Source organism: Synchiropus splendidus, chromosome 9 (genome assembly GCF_027744825.2).
Source record: "Synchiropus splendidus isolate RoL2022-P1 chromosome 9, RoL_Sspl_1.0, whole genome shotgun sequence".
Classification (NCBI taxonomy): Eukaryota; Metazoa; Chordata; class Actinopteri; order Syngnathiformes; family Callionymidae; genus Synchiropus; species Synchiropus splendidus.
In genome coordinates this window covers 19,319,946-19,344,717 of record NC_071342.1, presented here as the reverse complement: position 1 = coordinate 19,344,717, position 24,772 = coordinate 19,319,946, and the positions used below count along the sequence as shown (strand labels likewise).

Sequence of the window (24,772 nt, the reverse complement as noted above, 5' to 3'; positions counted from 1 at the left end):
TGGTTGGAGACTCGTCTTAAACAAAACACAATCCCGACACACAGGTCTGTAAATTACACATTTATTTTCAAGAAATATTTTAAATATTTGAAAAATTTCAATGAAACTGCAGCAGACACGGTCGGTTCTACATATTTTCCACACGGCACCTCCTGTTTTTTCCCTCTCTCTTTAAATACATCATCGTGTACCTTTTAAAAACCATTGATTCAATGAGCGGTGCAGATCCCCAGACTCCGAGTGTGAAAAGGCACTTCACTGTGTGAGGGAAGCTGGGAAGGTGCAGGGCCGGAGCAGCCTCCATGGTTGAAGAGTTTAAAAGCGTCGTCCTGACTCATTCATGCAACTTATCAAGAGAAACAAAACAAAAAAACAAAACAAAAGAAGAGCCAAGCACCCAGCCAGAAGGAAATTAATGTTGTGGATAACATGTTGCAGAAGAAAGCTCTGAATGTAGTGACACGTTTCTCCCAGCATCTTCACCGTTCTTCACCATGTGTTCTCCCCAAAAATCTCTGGCGACTTCACAGATGAAAAGAACTCCCAGCTTGACCAAAGAGAAAAGAAAAGTTCGGTCTTTCATCTCTGCTACGATTTTTCGGTGATTCGGGTTAAGCTACACGTCTTCGCAGCCGAAGACGGGGAAGCGTGCTCCGGGCGCACGGTCGGAGGTCTGACGTGTGAGGTTAAGGACTTGCGTGATGATGGTGGTGGTGCTGCCTTGCCTCACTGCTGGGACAGAAGAGCATTCCGGTTGGCCTTCATCTTCTCCAGCCGCTTCACTAGGTGGTTGTTGGTCATCTCCATCTCCTCGATCTTGTCCAGAGCAGTGCGCAGCTGGAGGGGGGGAGTGCAGAAGAATCAGTCAGACATCTTTGCCTCATGATTATGACCAGGCCCATAAGATCACTGAGAACAACTGCTACACTCGAGTGGCTGCAGCGACCAGTTCAGAGTGGGAGCCGAGTTAGAAAGCGATATTATTGTGGTTGAAAGGAAGTTTGGCCACTAGTGTTGTTGCACAGTACGAGTCTCACTCACAACCTTGCACCAAGCAAAACTAGTTTCAGAAACACCTGGACATTGACTTGTCAACCTGAATCGTGCAAGTCCAGGGGTGAGACTTTGTCACAATAAATATGTTCCATTCCATTTTAGGGTTCTGACCATGTTATGAAGCCTTTTGTTATGGTGAATAACTGCCAGATATTGAAACGTAACTTATGTTGAACTAAGGGACAGGCTCTCACAGACCAGCTGTGTATAACTGAAATCATAAACAAACTTGGGTCTCACATGAAAGCTAACAGACTAAACATTTCCAAACACAGCTGCCACCGTTTCTTTACCTCTCTCTGCAGCTTCCTCTTTTCAGCCTTGAGCTCATCCTCGATTCTCTCCGAGTTGTCTGCTGACGCCTTGTACCGGGACACTTGTCCTTCAAGTCTGTTTATCTGAGGACACACGGCAAGGAGACATGTGCTGTCAGACTCCTCCTGCACTGATGTCATGTTCTGCTAAAAGAGACTTACATTTTGCTCCATCGTACCCATTTCCTGTTCCGCCTTGGACAGCTTGAACTTGTACTCGCTGATCTGCCTGTTGGCGTCTCCTGGACAGAGGGGGAGGGGTCAGTTTTTCATGGTCTGGTTCCACAGCTGGATGACGAAGGGTTCCACTTACTCTGCATTTCAATGATGTGCAGGTCAGTACCGTTCTCCATCCTCTCCCCGTCTGCGTACGTGCCGTCGACCTTCGAGTGCTTCTGCCTCTCCTCCTCCAACTGGTTCTTCAACTTCCTGATCTGAGCCAAGAGCTCATCCTTCTCTTCCGCCAGCTTCCGTAGCCTCACATCTGCGGCCACCAGAGCAACACATGCTGGTGAGATCATCAACACGCTCAAATGTGAGAGAGAGTGAGACAGTGGTGAAGGTACATCATCCTACAGAAATGTTCTAATGTACACTGGCATCTGAGGATGTTCTCATGCTCCCCAGCAGCAGCAGCAAAACAGATCACATTAAAGTGGTTGGATGAAAAGTGCACCTTTTCAGATGTGAACCAGTGGCAGAAGACTTTGAAGATCCTCAGCTAAACACATCAAAGCTCAATGAAATGTCAGCATCTGTTCATTTATCTGTGTTTGTGCAATACACAACCATTCATTTGGAGGTTTATTGAATTTTGTGTCCTCCTCCCTCCGTGGTTGCAGTTGCTTGTCAATCAACAGCAATAAAGTGAGACACCAAAAGAATTCCACTAACTATTCAGCTCGGTTTACAACAATCTAAAAAAAGGGGTCTTATAAGGAAAAAAAGCATTTTATTAAACAAAAATATCACAAGACGAAAGCGCAACAACTGAGCTTTAAAAAGGGCCGACTCTCGCCGAGAGGCCACTCCGGTGCGGCGGCCCCTGAAGGGAGCACAAGAGCACGAGTGTTTGTGCGTTTCTATGGCAACAGTCTGATGAATTCAAGTTGGCGCCACACACCACATTTGTCTCCATATTGGAGCTCACACTCACACCAAGAGTGAAACATCTATTGCAGAAGAAAGGATTCCTAATCCCGATAACATGACTGCACTGTCTTAACTATGAAACATGGCGACCCACAGCTGTTGGAGAGTGTAAACAAGAGAGAGCATCTTCATCCGGGGAACCATCAATCAGAATGTGGAGTGAGGTCATTACAACTCATGGAAAACTCTGAGGGGCCCTTGAGCAATGCGCAGCAACACCGGTCTTTGAGGCAGCCAACTCAATTTTATTGAGGTGCAAGTATAAAAGCGGTGATGAAACTGTTCTTTGGAGGGAACCATGAATGGGTTTTGTTCATTACCACGTTGTTTTAGATCTTTATTTAGAGGTGACCAGCATGTGGTGCATGGTCTGACTGCAGCGACTCACCCAGCGGTCCCTCGCCTGCTGACTCCAGCACTTGCGCGGCCTCCTGGGAGACCACAGTGATTCCTGAGGACAGATGCTCGTGGTTGAGGTCTCCGTTTTGTGCGCCGTCTGGGATGATGACCAGCCCGTGTTGCTGCAAACACAAAGAAGGCCCAACTCAAGTTCCTGATCCAAACTAATGGCAGCACTCGTTTTAAACTGCGAGACTCTCCGTAAATAAGAAACACATCAAGTCAATAGACGGAACCACCTGGAAAATGGATTGCAAAATCGTGCCTGAGGAAACAAATATTTTGGAGAGAATAAAAAAAGACTGTGTTTGGACAAGTTCGCTGCAGTTTTAGATGGTCGAGTCGCATGGCATGATACTCATAAAATTTCAGCAAAAAATGTGAGACTGTAAAATATATTGAGTGTAGACGTATCCTGTGAAAAATGAGCCAAATATTTCAGACGACACAAGACAACGCTCGGAAAAAGAGGCTAATTTTTAGAGCCGCCAGACTTCCTATAAGAGTTCGGCAGACCTACCTCTCCAGCTTTGGCTTTCCCCTTGATGTCAGCGAGCTCATCTCTGAGCTCATCCCTCTCATTCCTAATGCAATCAAAGTACTCTTTCTGTCTCTCTAGGGCCTGGCCGGAGGACGAGAGGAGACAAGACAGCAGAAGAAAGAGGCTGAGGAGAAGTTGGACAGTGTGGACAGACATGCAGCACAACCACATGCAGTAGCTCTCGTGGAGGACACAGCGTGCACCACACGCAACATAGACACACAGGCACAAGTCAAGAGGAGAGGTGGACGACAGGAGGGTGGTGCGTTTCATTTTGTCACAGCTCTGCAGGGACATCAAATGAATGTCTACAGGCTAAATGAAACGTGCATGTCATGCATTGAGGAAGTAAATTCCTCAAAGCAAAAGCATCCATACTGAGAATGACTGTCACTATTGGAGGAGAGAAACAAGCTATTGCTACAAATGAACTTAAGTACTTCAACAGTCATAATATGCAGCTCAGAAAGAGTCCACGCAGTTTAATGGCAAAAGAGAATGTTTTAAATCCAGAGAAACCAAGAACAGACTTTAAGAGCGAAAACATCTAGTCATGACGTCACATACACTAATAGTGTCATTGCAATGTGTACTTGGAGAGTATAAGAGGAGGACTGTACACAAGCTCCTGATTAAAGGCATCATACAGAATCTGGTTCGACTTATGTGTGGCTGGCCTCTGCCTTGATCACTGCATAATAAGGCTGCACAAATATCCACGTTTGGTTGAACTGTACTAAGCGTCAGCAGGGCTTGCATTTCTGCAACCAAAACTTGGAGACAGAGCAAAGACCTGCTCTCCCACAGCCGATCAGTATGATCAAAGAGTTTGCTGATGTTTCACATTAGACAACAACAAAAGCAAACGCACTGGTTAGTTCCTGTTTCAATGAGTGGTGGCGAGGAGAAATTGCATATAAATCCAGACCAACAAGGGGACCAAACCCGCCTGCACTACTGTAGCAACATGTTATTGGCCACCTCTACACAGGCAAGTTCGCAAGCTCGGTCGTGTTGGTGTGAAATGTGGGGGGGTGAAATACAGAGGGACATTATGACATCTGTTCCTCTAGTGACTGTACTCTGTAATAGGATGTTTGTTTTTAAAATAATTATTATTCATGCATATTGAAAGTTTCTGATGTCATGAGTAGTCGGGATTCATAATGTTGAGCAAAATCATTCATTTTGGTGGTGCAGCTCTACGAATGAGATTTGATTTTCCACGTTTTTCCAAGTTTAAGTGTAGCAACTGTAAAGAGAGAGGTCCACTGCACAACATAAACAAGCTGTGCAAAACTTAGAAGAGTGAGTCACTTCATTTATGACTGCAAATCTGAGCAATGTTGAGGTTACCCGACCATAAGTTAAATGCTGTTACGACATGCACGTTTGCACACTGTGCACTAGGATGGGGTGCTACTGCTTGAAGCAGAGGGTCTCCGTCATGCAGAGAGAACATGAGAGGCACAAGAAGTGACCAGACACAGTGCTTAAAATATCTAATGCCTCTCATGGCCTGTCAGAGCACACGTGTGGAACCTCCTACCCCAATCTTTTTGTCCTTCCAGTTTATCGTTTCCTGCAGGTCAAACACCTCTCTGGTGAGGGCATCTAACTTAGTCTGCATTCGCTGGCTCTCCTGGAGACGTGAACAGTGGCGAGATGGAACAAAACAAGACGAGATATGAACAGTGCAATGAAGTCAAAAGGCACATGGATACAAAAAGACAGAAACAGGTGGAAGAGGAAAACAGTGTGTTTTGTGACTGTAGTTACACCCACACTGAGATAAAATGATCAAAAGCAACTAAATGTCAGTTGGAAGAGCACGGAAAGCTTCTCGACTCAGGCCAGTGCCAATCAACCCTTATCTGGTTCCTGCAGAAGAGTCTGATAGAACCGTTTGGTGCGCTCGTGTAAACAACAGGTTTTTTTAATATTCAGCCGCAGCATTACCTCAATGAGCTCATCCCTCTGGCGGATTCCCTCTTTCAGTTCTTCTTGTTTGTGCTGTAGGACAGTACAAGTGTGCTTTTGCCTTTCTAGTTCCTGTATAAAAAAAAGTTGAAAGAAAGTAACACTTTTTAGCTTTTTCATTCACAACATTATGTGCCACGTGCATTTTCATTTAACCAACAAACCATCAATACTGATACAGAATGATTCTCGGTGTCCAGCCAAAAGATGTCGGCCATTAAATTTACTTGGAAATGTGGAGTTTGGTTTGTGAAAGATAGTTCGACGTGAACGAGACTGACTTCACTTTCAATATACAAATAACTTCAACTGTTTGTTGGGTGATCATCAGACACATCACAGAAAAAAAGTAAAAAAAATAAAGAGTGTACGATGAGTCACCTTCGATTTTTCCTCCAGCTCTCTCCTCATCTCCGACATCTGTTCTTCCATCTCCTCTATAACGTCCTTTAGTGTGTCCACCTGATAGATGAGGTTTCCTTTATCGTTGTCCAGCTGTGCGTTTGATACCATGGCTTTCTTATACTTTTCCTCCACCTCAGCTAGAGATTCCTGATCGAAATGAAGCAACTCATTAATGTCAACACTTGAATTGGCTTTTAAACAAAGCAAACATCTAAATGAAACAATGTTTTAGGATATATTTGACATAATGTTGAAACACAATATATACCACATGTTGTATCAAAGTAGGAGCTGGAAAAAAAAGACTACTATCAGTACTGAAAAATAAAACAAGCTGAAATTGAACTACCAAGAACAAGCAAAGTTTGTTAGTCAACTACTCTATAAAGGGATTTTTAAAAAGTGTCGAGGCAGCTGGAGGTGGCTGCAGACGTCAAACATGAGGTCATCCAGCACTCTGGTGACGTTAACCTGGTGGATTCAGGAACCTGAAATTCAAGTCATAGCAATTGTCCGTCAGCAGGTGGAGCCTTTCACTCTTCTCCTGTTTACACCTTCAAACCCAGCAGAACAGTGGGAGTGTCTGCTTTTAACACCACAGCCAGTGTGTTGGACCAACCCAGAAGTGCAGGAAGATCATGCAAAAGAAACTCAGATGCAACTCAGACTGGGAGCACAAGAACACATAGTTGTGTATTTAGGAGGCACAAGAGGGGTAGAAGAAGAGAGGCAGAGGGGTTAGTGACGAAATACTTGCTCCCACGGGACAAGAGGAGGCATGCTGTGAGCTCAAGCCCCACTACCTTCAGCTCTTTAAGCCCTTGCATGTATCGCCCTTCTACATCCTGAATCTGGTCCTTTAGTTCATAGATATCCTGTAGAGCAGATGGAGGGAATAGTTGGGGTAAACGTCAGAGTTTGGGGATTGTCAAGGAAAGATAAAGCACCCGTGCTGCCATCTCAGAGCCAGTCTGGCCGGCGTGTTCAAGACCAGCGGACACAAATACATTACAGCTTCACGGGAAACATCCAGCCCTCCCGAGCAGGAAGAAAAACTGTTAATGCAAACACTGTGAAGAGCAGGAGGGGCAACACAGGGGCACGACATTTAAATAACTAAAATGATAAATTAGCACCAAGATGAGGACAGGAATATAGCTTTGTCAGGTTAACACAAAAGTCGCTAGCGTAAGTTGTTCTTACCCTAAGTTCACTCAGACTAGTGTCGGGGTCATAGATGCTGCCGGTGTCTGTGCTGCCCCGTCGTGAGGAGCTGCCACCCAGGGATGCCAACGTGGCTGCTGAGAGTCCCGGTGTGGCACAGCGGGAAGATGGCTGGAAGCACAACACACTACTGTTGTTATTCTCCATTGTGAGCAGCTTTAAATACATGGGTTTTAATACCCTAGAGAAAATATGAATATGATTATCAACAAACTTAAAATTACGGGTTAATGCAGATGGTTACAATAAGTCAAGAATCAGGGCATCATTTAAGAACACTATCAATTCAATTTAAAAAATAACATTCTAAGCACAACTTTACTAACAACTTTATATCTCCCTCTTGTTTTATTTGCCCGCAGAGGAAGCGGTATGAAAGTGAGTTTTCCCTTCTGTTCTACGATAAGGGAATTTACTGTGACTCATTGTGCTGGCGATTAGCTCAGTAAAAGTCCTGTTCACACCTGAAGGGAGGCGACCAATAAACACACTCAGCTCCTTTCAATCACGAGAGAGAGCACTGAATGATGCAAATCTTATGATGAGAAATGATGGAAAATATGCTGCCAACACATTAATAGAAAACAAGGATCAATGATTTATTTATTTATTTTTAAAATGTATTTATTTAAATCCTCATTTTCCTCACAGTGCCTTTGCTTTTCTCTGTATTTGTTTTGTTGATGACATGGTTTCATATTCTCATTTGAAGTCAATTTATCAGAGTGTTTACCATAGATGAGGTTGGAATAAATGTCACACTCACCCGGCTGTAATCTGAATACTGTTTGTCGCATTTCTCATCCAGCTGAAAGACAAAAACAAAACAAGAACTATTAAGAAAAGGTGGGCACCATTCATGTGTTGTTAGCGACCCACTCTTCTCGTGCTCGCAGACGTTTTCTCATCTGTAAGGTTTTTATTAGTTAGTTCTGGAGTTATGAGTCAGGAGAAGTGCATCATGTTTACAGATCCTAAAAACATTCACAAGGCACAACAGACACAAACATCAAGTGTCTATTTTAATCCACCGATTACAGCACTGCAATCACATCCAACTCAACTTTCTTTAAGAGACTACAGCCCATTAATACAATGTCAATATTAAATGCAACATGCATTAGTTAATATCAATACTGTTACTGGCACGGCAATTTCCAGTTCAATGCCGTGAGCCGAAACAAGCCACTTACGGCGTCCAGATCGGGAATGCTCAGATCATCGAGATCGGAAACAATACTGCCTCTTCTGTTGGAGCGGCTGAAATAATCAGCAGCTGACTCACTAATATCCGAGAAGTCCGACGACTTCAGGTTGGGGGTAAAAAGGAAACAGATGAAGTGGAGAGAAACAGCTTGAGACCAGGACAGACATGTTCAAGGTTGACTAGTCAGAGACAGCAGGCAAAAGAAGTAAGAGAATACCACAGACAATCTACCAGAATGAATACACATTTTCAATCGCTGAAATGACCCGACAAAGGTTTGAAGGACAGTCCCCTACGGCTCACCACACTATCTCTGCGGCCCCGGTTGAAGCGATCCTGGGATATGCTGCTGACAGTGTCATCATCTGAGGAAGACTGATGAAAACACACACAAGTCCCAGATGAGGATCCACACTATCTTCATGCCTCTATAAACATCTACAAGCACCTGTACATTAAACAGATAATAGGATTTCTCAAATGACTTTATCCCTATAAATAATGCCGAGTCATGCACTTAGGATAATTTGATCAAACACAGCACAGAGAGTTCAGCAACCCTGCCTCAAGTTCTTAGCCAGCACGGCAACTGCAGCGAAGAATCTAAATTCACACCACGGCAAAGTTCTCTACAGCAAGCTGTCACAGGTTCAGGATACAACTTCCACTTAAGATGACGTGGGACTGCTACAAAGAGGGAGTTAGCTCTTGATCATGGTTGTATTGATGTTAGTGGATCCCATGCATGGAAGTGGTGGGTTTGAGGAGCTCACCACAGGACTGCTGCGAGTAGAGCTGGCTCCAGAGGAGTACCAGCTATATTCAGAGGGCTGGGGATGAGGGCAGGAAAGGACAGGGGATTAAGGTGAAGGCAGTCACACTCAGGAGGATGATGTGGCAGCGGCAACACTGAAATGCTCCCTGACACAAGACTTACAGCTCTTGAACTTTGGCTCGAGCCGTAAAGTCCGGTGTCGTCATAAATAGAGGCCTGGGGGAAACACGTGGGAGACAATGTGGTGCTCAGCAAAGCATGAAAGGGAGAATTAATCTAGAGTGCCACATTGTTATTGTCAACAATTAAATAATGTAATGAATATATCACTATAATAATCCAAACAAAAATAACTAACAATTGACCATTTTTGGGGAGCTCCTTATCTATTAAAAATATAATTTAAAAATGCAGCAAGTATAAATGTACATAAGAAACAGGATGAAACATAAAAAATATTTTTGGTATAATTCAACTGCAGAGGCTTATTTAATGTGTGTGTGTCCTATTTTCTTCTTTTAAACTTGATCCACCCTGAATATTGTCATTGCATCGTTAATAACCAAAAATCCATCATTAGACTGAACAAATATCAGGGATCTCAAGAAAATTTGAAAACCTCAAGTATTTTTAAAGGGCAAATTAGAACAAAATTCAGAAGAATGCACTGACAAAGTGTCAATTGTCTTCAAACAGAAAGTGAGGTTTCCCCTTGTTAACCTTTTACAGTGACTGTGTGCTTAGATTACACAGCTAAAAATAAGCACTTCCAGCCACGCTGTGGCATTCTTGAACACATATGTGGCAACCAATGATGTGTGCCTGACGTTAACAGATGGTATCCGGTGCTGGTGAAACAGAGGACTTGGACTGACCATGCTGTAGCTACGGGACAGAGGTGCACCAGTGGTGGAGGATGAGGAAGTGGTGGCCTGTCAAAGATCAGGGGAGCAGGGGAAAGGTGGTTTAGAGGAAAGAGAAATGCAGCAGTAGGAAAGTTAAAGGATAAAGAGCAACAGGAAACAGGATGAGTGTTGCTGACTTCTCCAACGGTTCCAGGCAACACTGTTGCATAATGAAATGTTGAGATCCTTGTCAACATTCTGATGCTGGTGGACTAGAGCTTTTTATTTTTATGTATTGGACTGTATTGTACTTCTACAATATCTACACTATCTTATCACGTCAACAGGGCATTGCTTTAAGAGACAGTTTCATTATGGCAGCAACATAAAAATATATTGGAGTAATAAAACTTCAATGAAAAAGATCAAGAAGATAAAATGATTCGACTGTCTTTAATCCCATCATCCTGAACGAAAGAGAGGAGGACAGACCCGCGGCTGATAAGAGGAGGTGGAGGTGGAGGAGGGTGGAGGCAGTTTGGTCTTTGAGAGGCTGCTGTAAGTCCTTTGATCATGGTACAGGCCGGTCTGCAAGGGCAGGAGCATAGTTTGATCGCGTGTAACACAGTAAAGCCGTGCATTTATAGATTAGATTGCTTAATAAATGGAGATGCTTCAGTTTAAACTTAATAGTTATTATCAAAGTGAAGAGCTTATAAATGACACAGCCTGCATGCTCATTGACACTGACCAGCAGGTCTTTTTTGGAGGAAGAGGTCTTTTTATGCAGGTCATTGTACACAGAACTCTGTCAGGTCCAAAAGACAAAAAAATAAATGAGGCATATCAATGACGTGAAACTAGAATGTGAGCATTACTCTGGTACATACAGTAGAGCGAGAACTTTTGAGGCCAGAGACTGAGGAAAGACCATCAGACTGCAGAGAGAAGGAAAGTCACAATGACTGATCAGCAGAAGGGAAATGACCACAGATGGCCAGACTGTTAGATTCAGCAATGCTATAATCCATGCATGTTGAACAGCAGACAGTAATGAGGTGAGGCACGAACATCTAGCAGACACATTCGCCTTAGATCACAACATCTGTAATCTGTAACTGTCACAACACTAAAAAGTCAGGAAACCAAACTGTGCAACAGGATTTAATTTCCACATAGGCCTTTCTGCCAGAACAAACCCATCACCCAGTTCTATATTGGGAAACTAGTAATAGATATTGAACCACATTCTGTCTTCTCCCCACTTCCACTTCAATAATGTTTTTATAATAATAGCCAGCTTAAAAATAGCAAATCAAATATATCTTGCGATATAATCTTAAACCTACAAGCAGACTGAGCCTCATCTCATAAGCATAATGAAAACAACTGACGGTTTTATGTTATTATCACCATTATCACGATCAAAATACCAGACAAGCTAATGATTTACCAGAACATACAATGGTGATATTATGGTATCTAAATTCTTCCAACAAACCAAGAATGCCAAGAAGCCATACACTTTACTGTTAGCCAGACAAAACTGCAGGCATTGAATTACTATGAATGAAGCATACATTTTTTTTTCACGTTTTCACCAATTCTAATGGCAGAAAGAGGCCATCTAACTAACACAAAAACCCGTAGTTGTAGTGCTAGCAACACAAACAATCATGAGTTGAAAGCAAATTCTTTGTGATCAGGATTCGTCTCAGACATTTAATGCCATATTCTCTAATGCCGTAATCATATTGTAGCAGGCTGCTGTCAAGGATTACAGCATTATCCCAGATTAGAAGAATGGTAAAAGGCTGCTGGGTGGATGGGGACGGGAACATGTTTTGGGATGCACTCAGAAACATGCAACTGTGAATTCTCTCAACATATGTGTGAATAGATTCAGCCAGTTTACATAGTTCCTGATAACCATTAGAAAAACAAAAACAAGGACGAAGACAGATCCAGATGTTTTAACCAGATGTAGCGACCGGTCAGGATTCTATTGTTATCAAGTGCAAGGCTTTCCGTAAATCAGACTTGGCTCTGCATTAACTCCTGATGATGACATGCAGATAATCAGGTCTTATACTTGTTTCTGACCCTCACACACATGCACAACAACGCACCAGATCTTTTCTACGGGAACTGGATCGACTCTTACTAGAGCCCACGTCCCGAACTGATGAAGAGGTTGACTAAAAGGGGAAAAAAATGTTCCTCTATTAAACACAAATGACCCCAAAAGCATAAGCTCATAAAATGAATTTGCAGTGCTTTTTCCAAAAGAACAATGGCTTCCAAACATCAATCTTAATAACCTTGGCACGGGTGGAATATATATATATATATACGCACCCTGTAGCTGCGGACTGACATGACATCATCATCCAGCCCCTGTTAATGTGGAAACAAGGAGTCACAGCAGGAAAGCAGACAGAAAGGAAAATGAGTGATGAGGGATTTAGAGCTGGATTACAGCGGAGAGAAGAAAGGAAATAGGAGTAGACAGGAGGGAGAAGGTGAGGAAAAAAAAATACACACCCGATGACGACTGCTTGTTCTACTACTACTAGAGGTTCGGGCTTTTTCTGTGTCAGCCTGAAGCCAGGAAAGAAAGTTGGTACAAATTAAAAGTGAGTGTTGCTAAATCAGAGTAAGATGAAGGAGGTCAAAAACAATTCCTGTGAAAACCACAGCAGGCAAATTCATATCTTGATCCAGGCCATATGCATTCACACGTGTTGAGGCTTTTAGATCAAGTTTCAAAAAGAAAACTGAGGACACGGCACAATTTTTGACTTTCTGGTAAACCTGTACAACCAACACAGTTAAACCAATGTGAAAGACAGCACACTTTTTAATCATGCAGCACCTATTTCAGAGGTTAGAAACATCACTCAGATGCTCAAACTACCAACTCAAATGCAGATCTACACAAAGCCAAAGGTCATAAGCTAATTGACTCATGCACCCACTCAGATTACACAGTCTCCAAAGCAAACATGAGGAGAAACCAATTTCCACAGCGAGGCAAATCTTCAAGTTAGGTATTGTGGAAAATCCACTATAGTTGACTGGGACACACAAAACTCAGTAAAGCGAGAGCTCTCCAGCACTCTCTCACTCTCTCCTACCATCCACTGGTGGATCTGACCCCATTTTCTGTTGCTACTGCTGGATGAGTGGTAAGAAATCTGGATGGAAGGAATGAGCCAGGAAAAACATAAAATCACCACTCAAAATGTGCTGAAACTTGAAAAAGCATACTTCGATTCAAGAATAGACGATTTGGTCACGTCTGTGGACACTCAGGACTTATTTTTCTGGATATATTTTTAACACTTTGAGGCTTTAAGGCTGAGAAGAACATAGACAGCAGTCCTAACTTTGTGGCTCAGTGGTTTGGTGAGTATTGAGAATGAAAACATTAGAATACACTGAAGTAGCCATTAGATGGGCTTGCAAATATAAATAAGACATAATAAAAATAAATATCCATTCAGCATTTGGATGTTTGATAGTTGGATAGATGGTTTTATAGATTCAGATTTCAAGACAAAACAAGTATATATTAATCTCTTGACAATGAGTGCAAGTGGAAGCATATCAATTGTATGCAGTTCATGAACTATGCAATACTATGCTGATGTATCTCACACATTAGCTGATGGTTCACCTCCTGCAAGTCTGTTCCAAGATGTTGGCTGGTTTACAACCATGCAATGGTGATAGTGCTATAAGAGTGAGCTGAAGATCACATGTTACTGCATAGATGTCTCCCTGACTTAATATTTAATATGGTGTATGTTTGGAAAAAAAATACACAAAAAAGCACGATTTCCCAAAAACACAGAATTTAGAATTGATATATTGGTGAGTAATATGCAGCAATGTGTACATACAATTCATTATCTCAATGGATTTTTACCTCTTTCTGCTGCCGTTCTAATTCCCTCATTCGAATGTCCCGGGCCTCTGCTCGAGCTGCTCGCTTTGCAGCCAACCTCGCCTCCGCCTGATGGAACCAAGAATAAAAGGGAAAAACAAAAACGTTAGCAGAAACTTAAAAACTTTTTAATTAAACAGATGTCATCAGGAACGAGTATTTTAAAAAACACTTGAGAGAAACAGATTCCTCTTGACAAAACTGTTCATGGTTCCGACTTTCGTTCATCGCAAAACAGAAACCTCATTGAGCAACATGAGACTGAACATTGAGACTGAACTGTAAATCTCTGAACCACAATCATCTCTTACGTGGACAGAATTCACAGCTCCAAATCACCTTCAAAAGACGTTGAAGGCCAATTACGATGTGTCGTCTGACCAGACCATGTGGCAAACAACCTGTTTGACAAATACTATATCATAAATATACACATACATATATAAATATATACATATATTGATTTATCTGTTTGCAACAGACAGATTTGACATCATCACCCGGTGGCAGGCTGGGCACATTCCACAAACGGACATCGGGCGGAATGTAGTGAAGAAGAAGATGCCTTCCACATCCACAATCTAACATTCTCACTGCAATGGAAAAAATTAGGGGATGTGATTGACAACCGGAGGCAAAACATAATCAAATCAGCACCACTCAATCATGGCTTCCTTCATTAAGTGAAAATGCCCAAATTACTCAAATTAGGAGTAAGCATTGCACCGCTGCTGGTTGTCAAGAGTGAAACAACAGAAAAAAACTGGGAGACACCCACGCAGTCCTGTAGGTGACTGCACAGAGTCTGAAACTAAACATCTTACCAGAGAATGGCATATTTATCTACAACTCAATGGACAGTTATTATACATTGCACGTAATGTTTATGGGATCTTGGAGCAGACAAACACTGCCAGCATTCCAGCAGTCTTATCTCCTACACCAGAGAAAAAGGCCTGTGGGTAAAAACCATCCCTGTGTCAATTAGGCCTGAAGTTAATAAACACAACTCCAGAGCAACAAGTGACAGTCTGTGAACAAATGAAAAGGAAAGACTACCATAGCTAGAAGCTCATCTTTTCAAAAGTATAGAGAATTATTATCCTGACAAAGTTGCCTCCCTTCACTAATGTTGCCCATTCAAGATCCGGTGAGACTATGAGTACACTGACTAGTATGAGACTAAATCGGCATAGATGACCCATATTGTTTTGGTAATGGGGGTGTGATTGGTGGACATTTTTTGTTAACTTTTTAATGACAATTTCCATATACTTGAGGCTAATCAATTATGTGTTTTCAGCAGTAAAAACAAAATAGGGAAATACGCTCTCTTTATTAAGTATCATTACGATATATGAACATTATGAGAGCATCTACAGAGGGACCAAACAAGAGGTAGTGTGAGAGACGGCTGGCTCTGTGCACTGCACCTGTTGAGCTGTCTGACAGTCTGACCTGCTCGGCACAGCAGCACAGCTGAGCTCTCTGTCTCTGTCCTATCTATAGCCTGGACAGGCCCATGGGGTGGAAGGGTAACATGAGCAGAAGACGTTTTACTATCGGAGACACCTCTGCAGCACCCGGGAATAAAAGTCTAATTAAAAAGAGATCACCTGGGAAAAGGTCAAGTCTACTACAGCTTAAAACTACAGCGCGGCAACTAATCCACATGCAAATTTACACAAGTATTTGGACGAACGTAGCAATAATCATCTGATGATGTTGATAAACACACAATTTATTTCAATTCCATTTGGATTAATTGCATAATTAGGGAAGAAAATAAGTCAAAGTCTTGATATTTTCTTGAAGGAACGCCTGCTACTCTGTACTGTAGAAAATACTATGAAAATCAAAGCACCATTTGGTATCTAGGACACACATCGGTAACCACTTGGACTCAAAAGTAAGGGCAACTTAGGGTCATTAACTAAACTCCATATGTGGTGCATATCCATTCTCAGATCAAACATGGTACCCCCCCGACCTCTCTCATCACATGATCAATGGTATTCCCAAAGCTGTAATAAACTTTGGCCAAGAGAGAAATTCATTTAACTAATAACAACAAAAAGAGTGAAACATCATGGCACCCCACCTTGTGCAACCAGATATAGATATTATCAGCCCACTAAATGGCCAGTTTCGTAGTATAGTGTGGGCCACCGCCCTCCTACTCCAGGGCACACCAGCGTCACGTGGCCATGGCAAACTATTCCTCTATACAAGTATGGGATTCCAAGGAAGGAGCTAATTTCAAGAAGTTAAAATATAAAATATAAAAATGCAGGGTGTCTTGCTTTTTTTTCCAGGAAGAATGAGGAGTCTTCAGATAAAGATAGATAAAACATTATCTGTAATAAACTGAATAACTTTTCTTTTCCCTGGCCTTTATTAGACTTGTTATTTGTCTTGACCCTTAAGAGTAACCGATAGGCTGTAAAACTATGCATAAACATGTATGGAAATTGTTATGTATAATCTGCAAAATTGGTTCTGTTGAATTACAATGGTAAATAAGAGTAAAACGCCATTAAAATTCAGCGCAGTGTTGCACAATGCGAAAAATGGAAACACGCCTGGAAGACATCATAAAAGTCTGTCGACACATCCATAAGGTGCTGGTAAACAAGCTCTTCAGATTCAGTATCAGAGAAAAGATGCCAAACCATTGCGTGGTGGTTGGATGTTGTAATCGTGCCACTGAGCATGTAATCCTGTTCTCCTCCAAAAGATGTAGGGCATCGTGAGAAATGAAAGAAGCGACTTAAAAGAATAAGCCACGGTTTTCAAATGTAAACAAAGAGCAACGTATCAAAAGCAGCAGAGAGAAGCAACGGTGTCAAAACTTGCCCGGAAAAAAAAGTCCTTTTGTTTACCCAGAGGCATTATATATTCGACTTTTCTATTTCTTTAGTGACACCCAGATCACTTCATTTTTTTTCATTTATTTACTTTCCTTTTTTTAACACCACAGCGTCAGACCCTTCATCCTCTGAGAAACCCATCCAGAATGACAAAGATTGAATACAAATAAGTTCTTTGTTTATATGAACCTGCTATTCTTCCAGATATATTCATTGACAAAATTCAATGTAATCTAAATGTGTCATCAAATAAATAGTTAAAAATGTACATCTAGTGGTCTTAAACTAATTGGAATAACAGCTTTGGACAGATTTGCAAGTAAAGTTGCTGGTATCCAAAAGTATGGACTGCATGGTAATGCTAGATGACTGAGAGCGACACTGCTGGTGGTGTTGCAGGCTCAAATTCACTCAGTCGCTCTTAGCACAGATCTTTGCCAAGCAAAAGTGAGCGGCTTTACAGACAGGTATCGTGAAACTGGTCAGTCACGGGGAACAACGATTTATCCCATAACACGTTTGACACTGACCCCATGAACTCAATAAGCTGTGAGCGTTGATCTAATCGTGGTGGTGCCACACAAAGAGATTAAAATGAAGGACCTGAATGGGAGGGTCAGATGACTCATGTTTCTATGATTGGACTGCATGACTATGAAGAGGGCAAATAGAGCCTGATGCAGGGAGTTCAAGAATGAAGCACTACACGACTCTCAAGCAACATTTATGAGCCAATTTTAAAACTGACCGAGTCACAAATACATAATCCATACATTATGAGGAGTAAGAAAAGGCAGTTTTATGTTATAAGAAAGTAAACAATATTGTTAGTTCATTTTGTTTCAAACTACAACACCAGATGATTGTGTTCTATGAAATGAAAAAGGGAGAAACTACTGTTGACGAACAAAATGGAATAATCTCAGGACAAGTCAGTACAGGCCAGGTATCTTTCCTCAGCTGCCTCTGAGGTTCCCCCTCAACGAAAACACTTCATGTCAAGTCTGTCTCTGTGGTCTTAACCAGCTGTCTCTACATGTTTGCCTGAGAACAAACCAACTAGCAGAACTTGAATGTCCACATGTCTGCAAGTGTTTCTAGGGTAAACTTGCTGACACATCTTTGACCAAGGCACTTTCAGTTTAGGAGTATTCACTGGACAAAAAATGACTTCACTAAACAAACTCGTGAGAGCGTGTCCAAGGATCACCAAACACACTTTACTAGGCCATGATTTGAGAAAGTTGATTAAGGTTAAATGTCTTTCACAACTCAAATAACACAGGGAAGCACATGTGTGTCTAAGACCACGACTCAGAAAAGGAACCAATAGAATTCTGTCAACAATGTGAATCCTTGCCTCAAGTGAACGATTTCCTGCACGAATACATTTTGCAGGTAAGGGAGGTGACAATGCAATGAGAAAAATATTTGCTGCTTCAGGAGCGGTAAGTGGTCTACTGCCACAGATCATTGTGGGGACAAAGTCCTTAAACACTCTTCATTGATCCTGACCATGAACCCTTGAGTCATAACTATTGACAAAAACAAAGCTACAAGTAAAGTGCTATAGCTGGAAGCTACCCTCCAAATAGTATTAGCAGCGCAGTCATTCATTCGAGATTTGGATGTGAGCTGCTTGTCTGTCTGTGGAGACAGAGGTTAGGAGGTTAGAGGTGAACCAGCCTTTCAAATGTGCGCAACGAATCTTATTCAGAGGCTTTAAATGATTTTCTGTCACTTACAAAATAAAACGCCGCATGGAATACACATTTCCATAATTATTTTCAGATAAGGAAATGCATGAGAATGTACTCATTAATCCACGGTGTTTACTATCTGTTCAGTCCACAATCAATACCCAAGTTAAACAGCATTGATGACTATTTATTCACCTACACTTGATTTTGTACTGTCACTAAAGTTAGTTGTGAAGTGATGATGCATACCTCTCTGGCAATGCTGCTCAGCGCTTCATCTTCCGCAGAGAATCGATCTTTTACAGGGGCCCGCTTCCGGCCAGAGCCTTGTGTTCCCATGGTGCCGAAGCAACTGTTGCTCCACCAGACTGAAACTCTAAATAACTGGAAAAGAAAGATCAAAAGGAAGAACAACCTATTTCAGTCACAAAATAGAAATCCAAACAAAATCAAACCACACATACATTTTTGGGAACCATCCAGATTCAACTACAGAACATTATATAAGACTCCTTCACTTGAACTAACCTTGCTTGCTATCTCTTAAGGCTGCTCCTCCAAAAACAGTTCATCGCTCATGTATGGCACCTATAAGTACTTTGGATAAACAGCTGTGGCTGATATGAACCAGAGAGCAACATGACACAATCTATGCAGCTTCTAGGATTTTTAACTGTGATAATTACTTTCGTTTCTTGGTATAAAACATGACGTATTTTGTGAATGCAGACAAACATGGATTAAACACAGCCACCGTGGACAGCAACATTTGAGGACTAATGAAAATGCAATTTTTAATTCAATAACATTTTTGGGAGTGATCAAGGCGCAACTCTGCACCTGAAAGAGAGCCAAGATTCTTTCTATGTTTAGAGTGAACCCTCAATGACCACACGCACATGATTAAATTACATTCGATTGCCATTATGTAGTATTAAAGTAGGCAAAATTACTGGTACATAGATAAGGTTCTTGTTGTATATGAGTCGTTTGTTCAAGTTACCATCGGTAAATTGGAACTCTAACTGAGCTTATCCAGTCTTCATCTGACTCAGTGCTTTTTTATTCATCAACAATTAAGATTGTAATTTCAATAAAACATAATTGTGGACCTAAAAACGTTTGTGCAGAATAGTCAAATGATAAAACATCATTTCTTTCAAATGGCAAGAGACCATGCAAACAAACTCTTTGACAAAAGACATACAACCAATCTTGAGGATTGACCACTCATCTGATATTTATTTTACTTTATGAAATGACTTTAAACTATACTTTAGGGAGAACGCAACGACAGAAAACGGTACCACAACTTCGACGAATAAAACTTAGTGAAGACTAGTGACAAAACTTTGGCGTTGGAATAGTAACCGCAAGGAGTCTGGGCAATTTAAATATCAACGCAGCGATTCTGCATTCGTTCCCATTCAAAAATATAGGCAGTGATACCTAAAAAAGAAAGTTTGTGTTGTCATGAACTGGTACGTTATGGAGGTAATGCTAACCAGCGAGCTATTTGTGCTAACTATGCTTGCTAACTCGCGTTTAGCCTTCCAAGGACCTCTCCGGCTAAATAGCCTGTCCATTCCCATTTCATTCAATACAAACGTATCGTTAGTAAGAGCTATCGTAACCGAGAAGTGTCATTCACGGTGGAATGACCGAGGAAAAAGTCATGGGAGGCTAGCAGGACAGTTAGCTTGGTTAGCAGAGGAGAGGCTGTACTCGGCTATTCTCATAGAACGACAGGGCAAACTGGCACTGATCTCGGCGTCATATTCCCCGCGATAAACACACGGCTCACCTCCGCGCCTCCTTGAAAGGATCCCCGACGCTGCAATACCGTTGTCCCCTTCGGCCGGTGGTTTAAGGGTGCGCCATAAGGCTTCTCTGGACAGATTGCGGGTGTTTTTGTCCACTGTGACAGCTGTCATCAGTCCGCTGCCCTCCTTACCCACTCTCCACTCACTGGTTAGCGCAAAGGACCCGGATGTTGGGAAAAGCAGGGCGTGAGGTTGCATTCAAATCGCGTCGGACATTTCAACTAAGCAACTGGTATTGTTGTCTCCAGGATGGGTACCGACACTAAGCGTGTTTTTCATTCCTGTCGTGTCTCACTTATGTAAAAGAATTTAGTGGATACAGTTGAATCAACGCTTTCATTTCAATGAAAACGATCACAAATGCAGTGTTATATATATTGCATATATCTTGGTGTAGAGTAAGAACAAAAATGTAATTTCGTTGTGCGAAAACACAGTTACCCATGTATAACCATGCCTACTTTTTCTACTTTTTAAATTTTCTTATTTTATTTGGAATCGCTACGCAAGTGTTGATTCTGACTCTGATCACAAGAGGGCGCTCGCGTAGCGTCACAATGTGTGAGACGGGGTCCAATTCTTGCAATAGTTAAAAAACGGTTGCTATGTAGGTGAAGGTGTTCACTACTAAACAACTAAAGATCATTCCCGATTCTAGTTTTTGGACCGTTTTTTTTTTAAATGTATTATTATCATTTTATTATGATTATGTTTTGTTCATTAATTGTTCCAAAGCACTTTCCTAGTTGGTGGGATCCTCACTGACCTTGGCAATAAAGCTGATTCTGATTCTGATTCTAGTAACAAGATTCTATACCAGGATGAGCGCTTGAGGTTCAGTGACTATCTGCCTCCCACAACACAGTGTTGCTCCTCTGCTTGAGACACCATCCTTGTTTGATACATGGGTTTGTTTTGACCTGTACGTAGTGGAAAAATTAATGGTAGACCAACAGGTAAAAGAGGACCTTCATGACACCTTTAACTCTGGTTATGCACAGAAGCAGAGCACAACAGTGTTATTCTCTGTCATCTCTGAAAGATAATGACTGTTTTGACTCTGATCAGCCTTTTGTTTGCTATTGTGCAGACAGGGCTTACAGGGGTCTTAACCCAAAGACTCCAGCAGCCATCCAGTCTCCCTGCTACCACTCCTGTTAAACTTTCCATGCAGTCATCGTCTTTGGCACCAATTACCCTCCCTCCACAGGCGATGCAATGACGTGGGCATCTGATTCGCATCACTGGACTGTGATATGCAGCTCTTGGTGAAATAGCAACTTCCAAATAGTTTATGTAGTCAGTTTAAGATACAGGCTCACTATTTTGCTTCCAATGTGTCCCAGTGTTGTTCAACCAAAGATGAGGAAAAACCAACACGCCTAAGGGAACCAGACAGTCCTTAAGCGTGTCTATTTTATTGCCCTTTAAATTTGAAAACACTCAAATAGCTCGACTTGTTTTCCTGGAACAGGCAGCAGGTGTGTACTCAGCTGCAGAAAGAAGGATGTGTCTTCATTCTATATTGACTCTTGCACGCAATCATGACTGGTTTGTTAGGAGAATTCTGGACAGCATTCGCCACCAGTTGGACACCAGTAAATTGTCAAGGCGTCTCCCTGCACTAACAGGACAGAGAGTGAATAGTTAACTGGTCTGTCTCAAAGCTCGACTCCCCACAGAAATGAAGTAGAAACCATTGAGCCCCAACATGTAATTACCCCATGGAGGGTAATGCTGCGCCCTCTATCTCCTCCAGGGCCCTTTGAAGATGCCCCACAGGGAGTCAGTAGTTATCAGCACACATGACTCATTGATTCCTATTTTGCCATCTTCCAGGAACACAGCAGTAGGACTGGACAGAAGAGGGGGAGGGTTGAAAACGGTGCAGAAGAACCGGAGGCTGGGATCCAGGATGGAAGGATCGGTCTGGGACCTTGGACACTAATGAGATGCCATAAACTATCGGATGTGCATTGTCTGCCTGTGGTTATCTCGTCTGGATGGTTAAGCCCTGAGTCAACGAGTGAAATCAGAAGTTTCACAGCTATGATTTTATTTAGTGAAGAGGCGATCATAAGCACAGAGGCTTGTTCTAAAAACACAACCCATTCATTTCTGACCTCTAGTCTGCAGGGCCTCCATCAGTAAATTACAAACTCCCCTGGGTGACCTGTTTATTACTGACTCTGGCTCAGGGGTGACACTCAGATATGGCATTTTCATGGTGTCCACAAAACTTCAAATGAAAGTGACTCGGTGACATGACCTCAGCACTTTTTTTGCAGCGATATCAATGCCTCTTTGTCTACTTAGAAATAGTGAACTGCTATTTTTATTGACCTTTTGGACCAATTAGGAAGCTTCTTTGTTTCACGTGAAGAGCCTCTAAGCTGCTCCTTTTTGCATTTATATCCAAGATCATTCTGTCAAGAACAAGAGTTCTTAGATTACAGTTCAACACATTCCTCTGGCTGCTGGGTATAAGAGACGCTACCATGGCTCTCAATGCTCTAAGCTTGAGCTTGCAGCAAGCATTCCCTCCAAACACAAGCCCAACATTCTTCAAGTTTTCTATGAGAACCAGGGACACTCAAGGTGCTGACCCTCTTCTCAGCAAACCGAAAACAGATCCACTGAGTGATGGGATTCAAGGACCAGTCAGGTCAAAAGAAACCTCTGTTCAGAATAGCAGCTGAACAATCCATCAGTAACCAATTGTAAAACCCTCTTTTGGAATCCTGCCTGGCATATCACCTGATCAAAACAAAACTGGAAACACATGTTCCAGAAAACAGACGACAACCATTTCTAATAAAGATTGAGAAGTGATGGATACTTGGCATCAAAAGTGAACATCAAAAATACACTTCTAAGTGGAAGCAATTTTAAAATGGGGACTGAATTGCAATGAAATAAAATGCATGTTGGGGAATAGAAACAGCATCTCTTAGAAATTTTCATTCACGTTTCATGCATAAGCAAGGCTGAACCTTCAGCGTCATACATCAGAGAGTCAGAGAAAATTTTCAGGAATCAGGGTGCATAGCATTAAGTTTTAGAGTAAGAGGCAGTTTGTTTGCACGTGAGGGAAACAAGTTTTGTGTTTGCCAACCTGCATGAAAAGGAAGCCGTTTCTGGAAGTGAATGTTCTATTTGTAAAACTTAGGCTTGTAATTCATTCAATCTTCATGTTTTTGTTCTGTTTATCAACTTCAGTGTCACAAATCTAAACCCTGGATTAATCGGTCTGAGGCTCAGATGCAGACCAGTGCACCGTCATGCTGTGTCAGCTTAATCCCAGGTCACTTAACACATTAGCGACTTTTCAAGCTCGCTTTAAAAATACACACCACTCAACCAGACAGAACTTTACTCACTAGTACTCCACCGACATTGTTGACAGAAATATGTATCATGACTTTCAGTCTTCTTTGTGTGCACTTTACCATACCATATTGTTTTTTTTAATGTTTTTTTTTTAACGGCAGCTCTAAATGACATTATTCATGGTAAAACATTACCTGCCACTGAAAGATGCAATTACGGAGGAAATGTTTGTTTTGGCTCCACCTCCTCATTTGATAAATCATGTTGACCATCACCATTTTTACCCACCTGTTTACGAACTCTTACAAAAGAACTTGTCACTGACTGATTTAGTAATGCAACAGTACTACAATAGTAACACAAAATCTCGATTGCATTTTACTTGAAATTCAGGAAGCACATGTAGCACAGTGCCCAAGCAGAAGCAAAGATCAGTATGGAAAGTCTTTGTTTAGCTACAGGTGGGAAACAAAGCAAGTTTAGCAAGTTGACCATTAAAAGCATCATAAAGATGTCTTTTGGTGATAAGGGATCGGGCTTGCACTCTGGACACCTGCAGGGTTGAACCCGGTGACTGGATGGTCCATGTTCCGGAGAAGTAATAGGATCATTACTCATCTGGTGGTTTAATTAAGCAGCAGACAAGTGAGAGGCGTTCTATGTTATTTATTTATTCAGATGTCTCAAATCTCTATTCATCATAAACAACTTTGAATTTTCAAGTTTTATTTTACAAAATCATATATTTGCAAATTAGATCAGTCGATTGCTGTGTGCTTCTTGTAAGGATGAATTTTGTGAAAAATTAATAAAACAAAATTAAAATCATACAAATGTAGACTCTTGTTATTAAATATCTTGAAAGAATGGAATGCTATAATTACTTCTGTAATTTATTTCCTTAGTACTTTTTTTAATTTTATCAAGCATATAAGAAGAGAAATATATAAAATATATATATATATATATAACAATTTATATCTCACAATTGACTCACAATGTTCCCGTAAATTCCTTTTTTCTTAAGGGGTGCTGAGCAGAACAACTCAACAGGTGTAGCTGTGATTTTGTATCTTGTCACCTGTGTCCAGTCTTGCCTCAGTTCGCATAAATAGAAAAGTGAGCTGTCATGAGTGATGAATGCTCCATGCTTTCTTTTCGGACTGAATTGTCCGCTGGCACTGGAGCATGGTGGTTTTCAC

The 24,772-nt window shown here is 41.6% G+C and overlaps 1 protein-coding gene across 1 annotated transcript; it reads right to left on the bottom strand.

Annotated features, from left to right (window-relative positions):
• Nucleotides 1–51: 51 nt before the first annotated feature.
• On the bottom strand, nt 52–20,386 carry lrrfip2 (leucine rich repeat (in FLII) interacting protein 2). Its single transcript, XM_053874724.1, is given in 24 exon segments — nt 52–837; nt 1,350–1,454; nt 1,533–1,612; nt 1,684–1,854; nt 2,911–3,043; nt 3,442–3,543; nt 5,422–5,514; nt 5,824–5,994; nt 7,051–7,182; nt 7,838–7,879; nt 8,265–8,378; nt 8,582–8,653; nt 9,052–9,108; nt 9,216–9,269; nt 9,929–9,985; nt 10,391–10,486; nt 10,650–10,706; nt 10,789–10,836; nt 12,028–12,096; nt 12,257–12,499; nt 13,036–13,095; nt 13,830–13,916; nt 18,667–18,801; nt 20,222–20,386. Coding segments are annotated over 23 exon segments (2,244 nt in total). The 5' UTR covers nt 18,757–18,801; nt 20,222–20,386; the 3' UTR covers nt 52–726.
• Between the last annotated feature and the right edge of the window lie 4,386 nt (nt 20,387–24,772).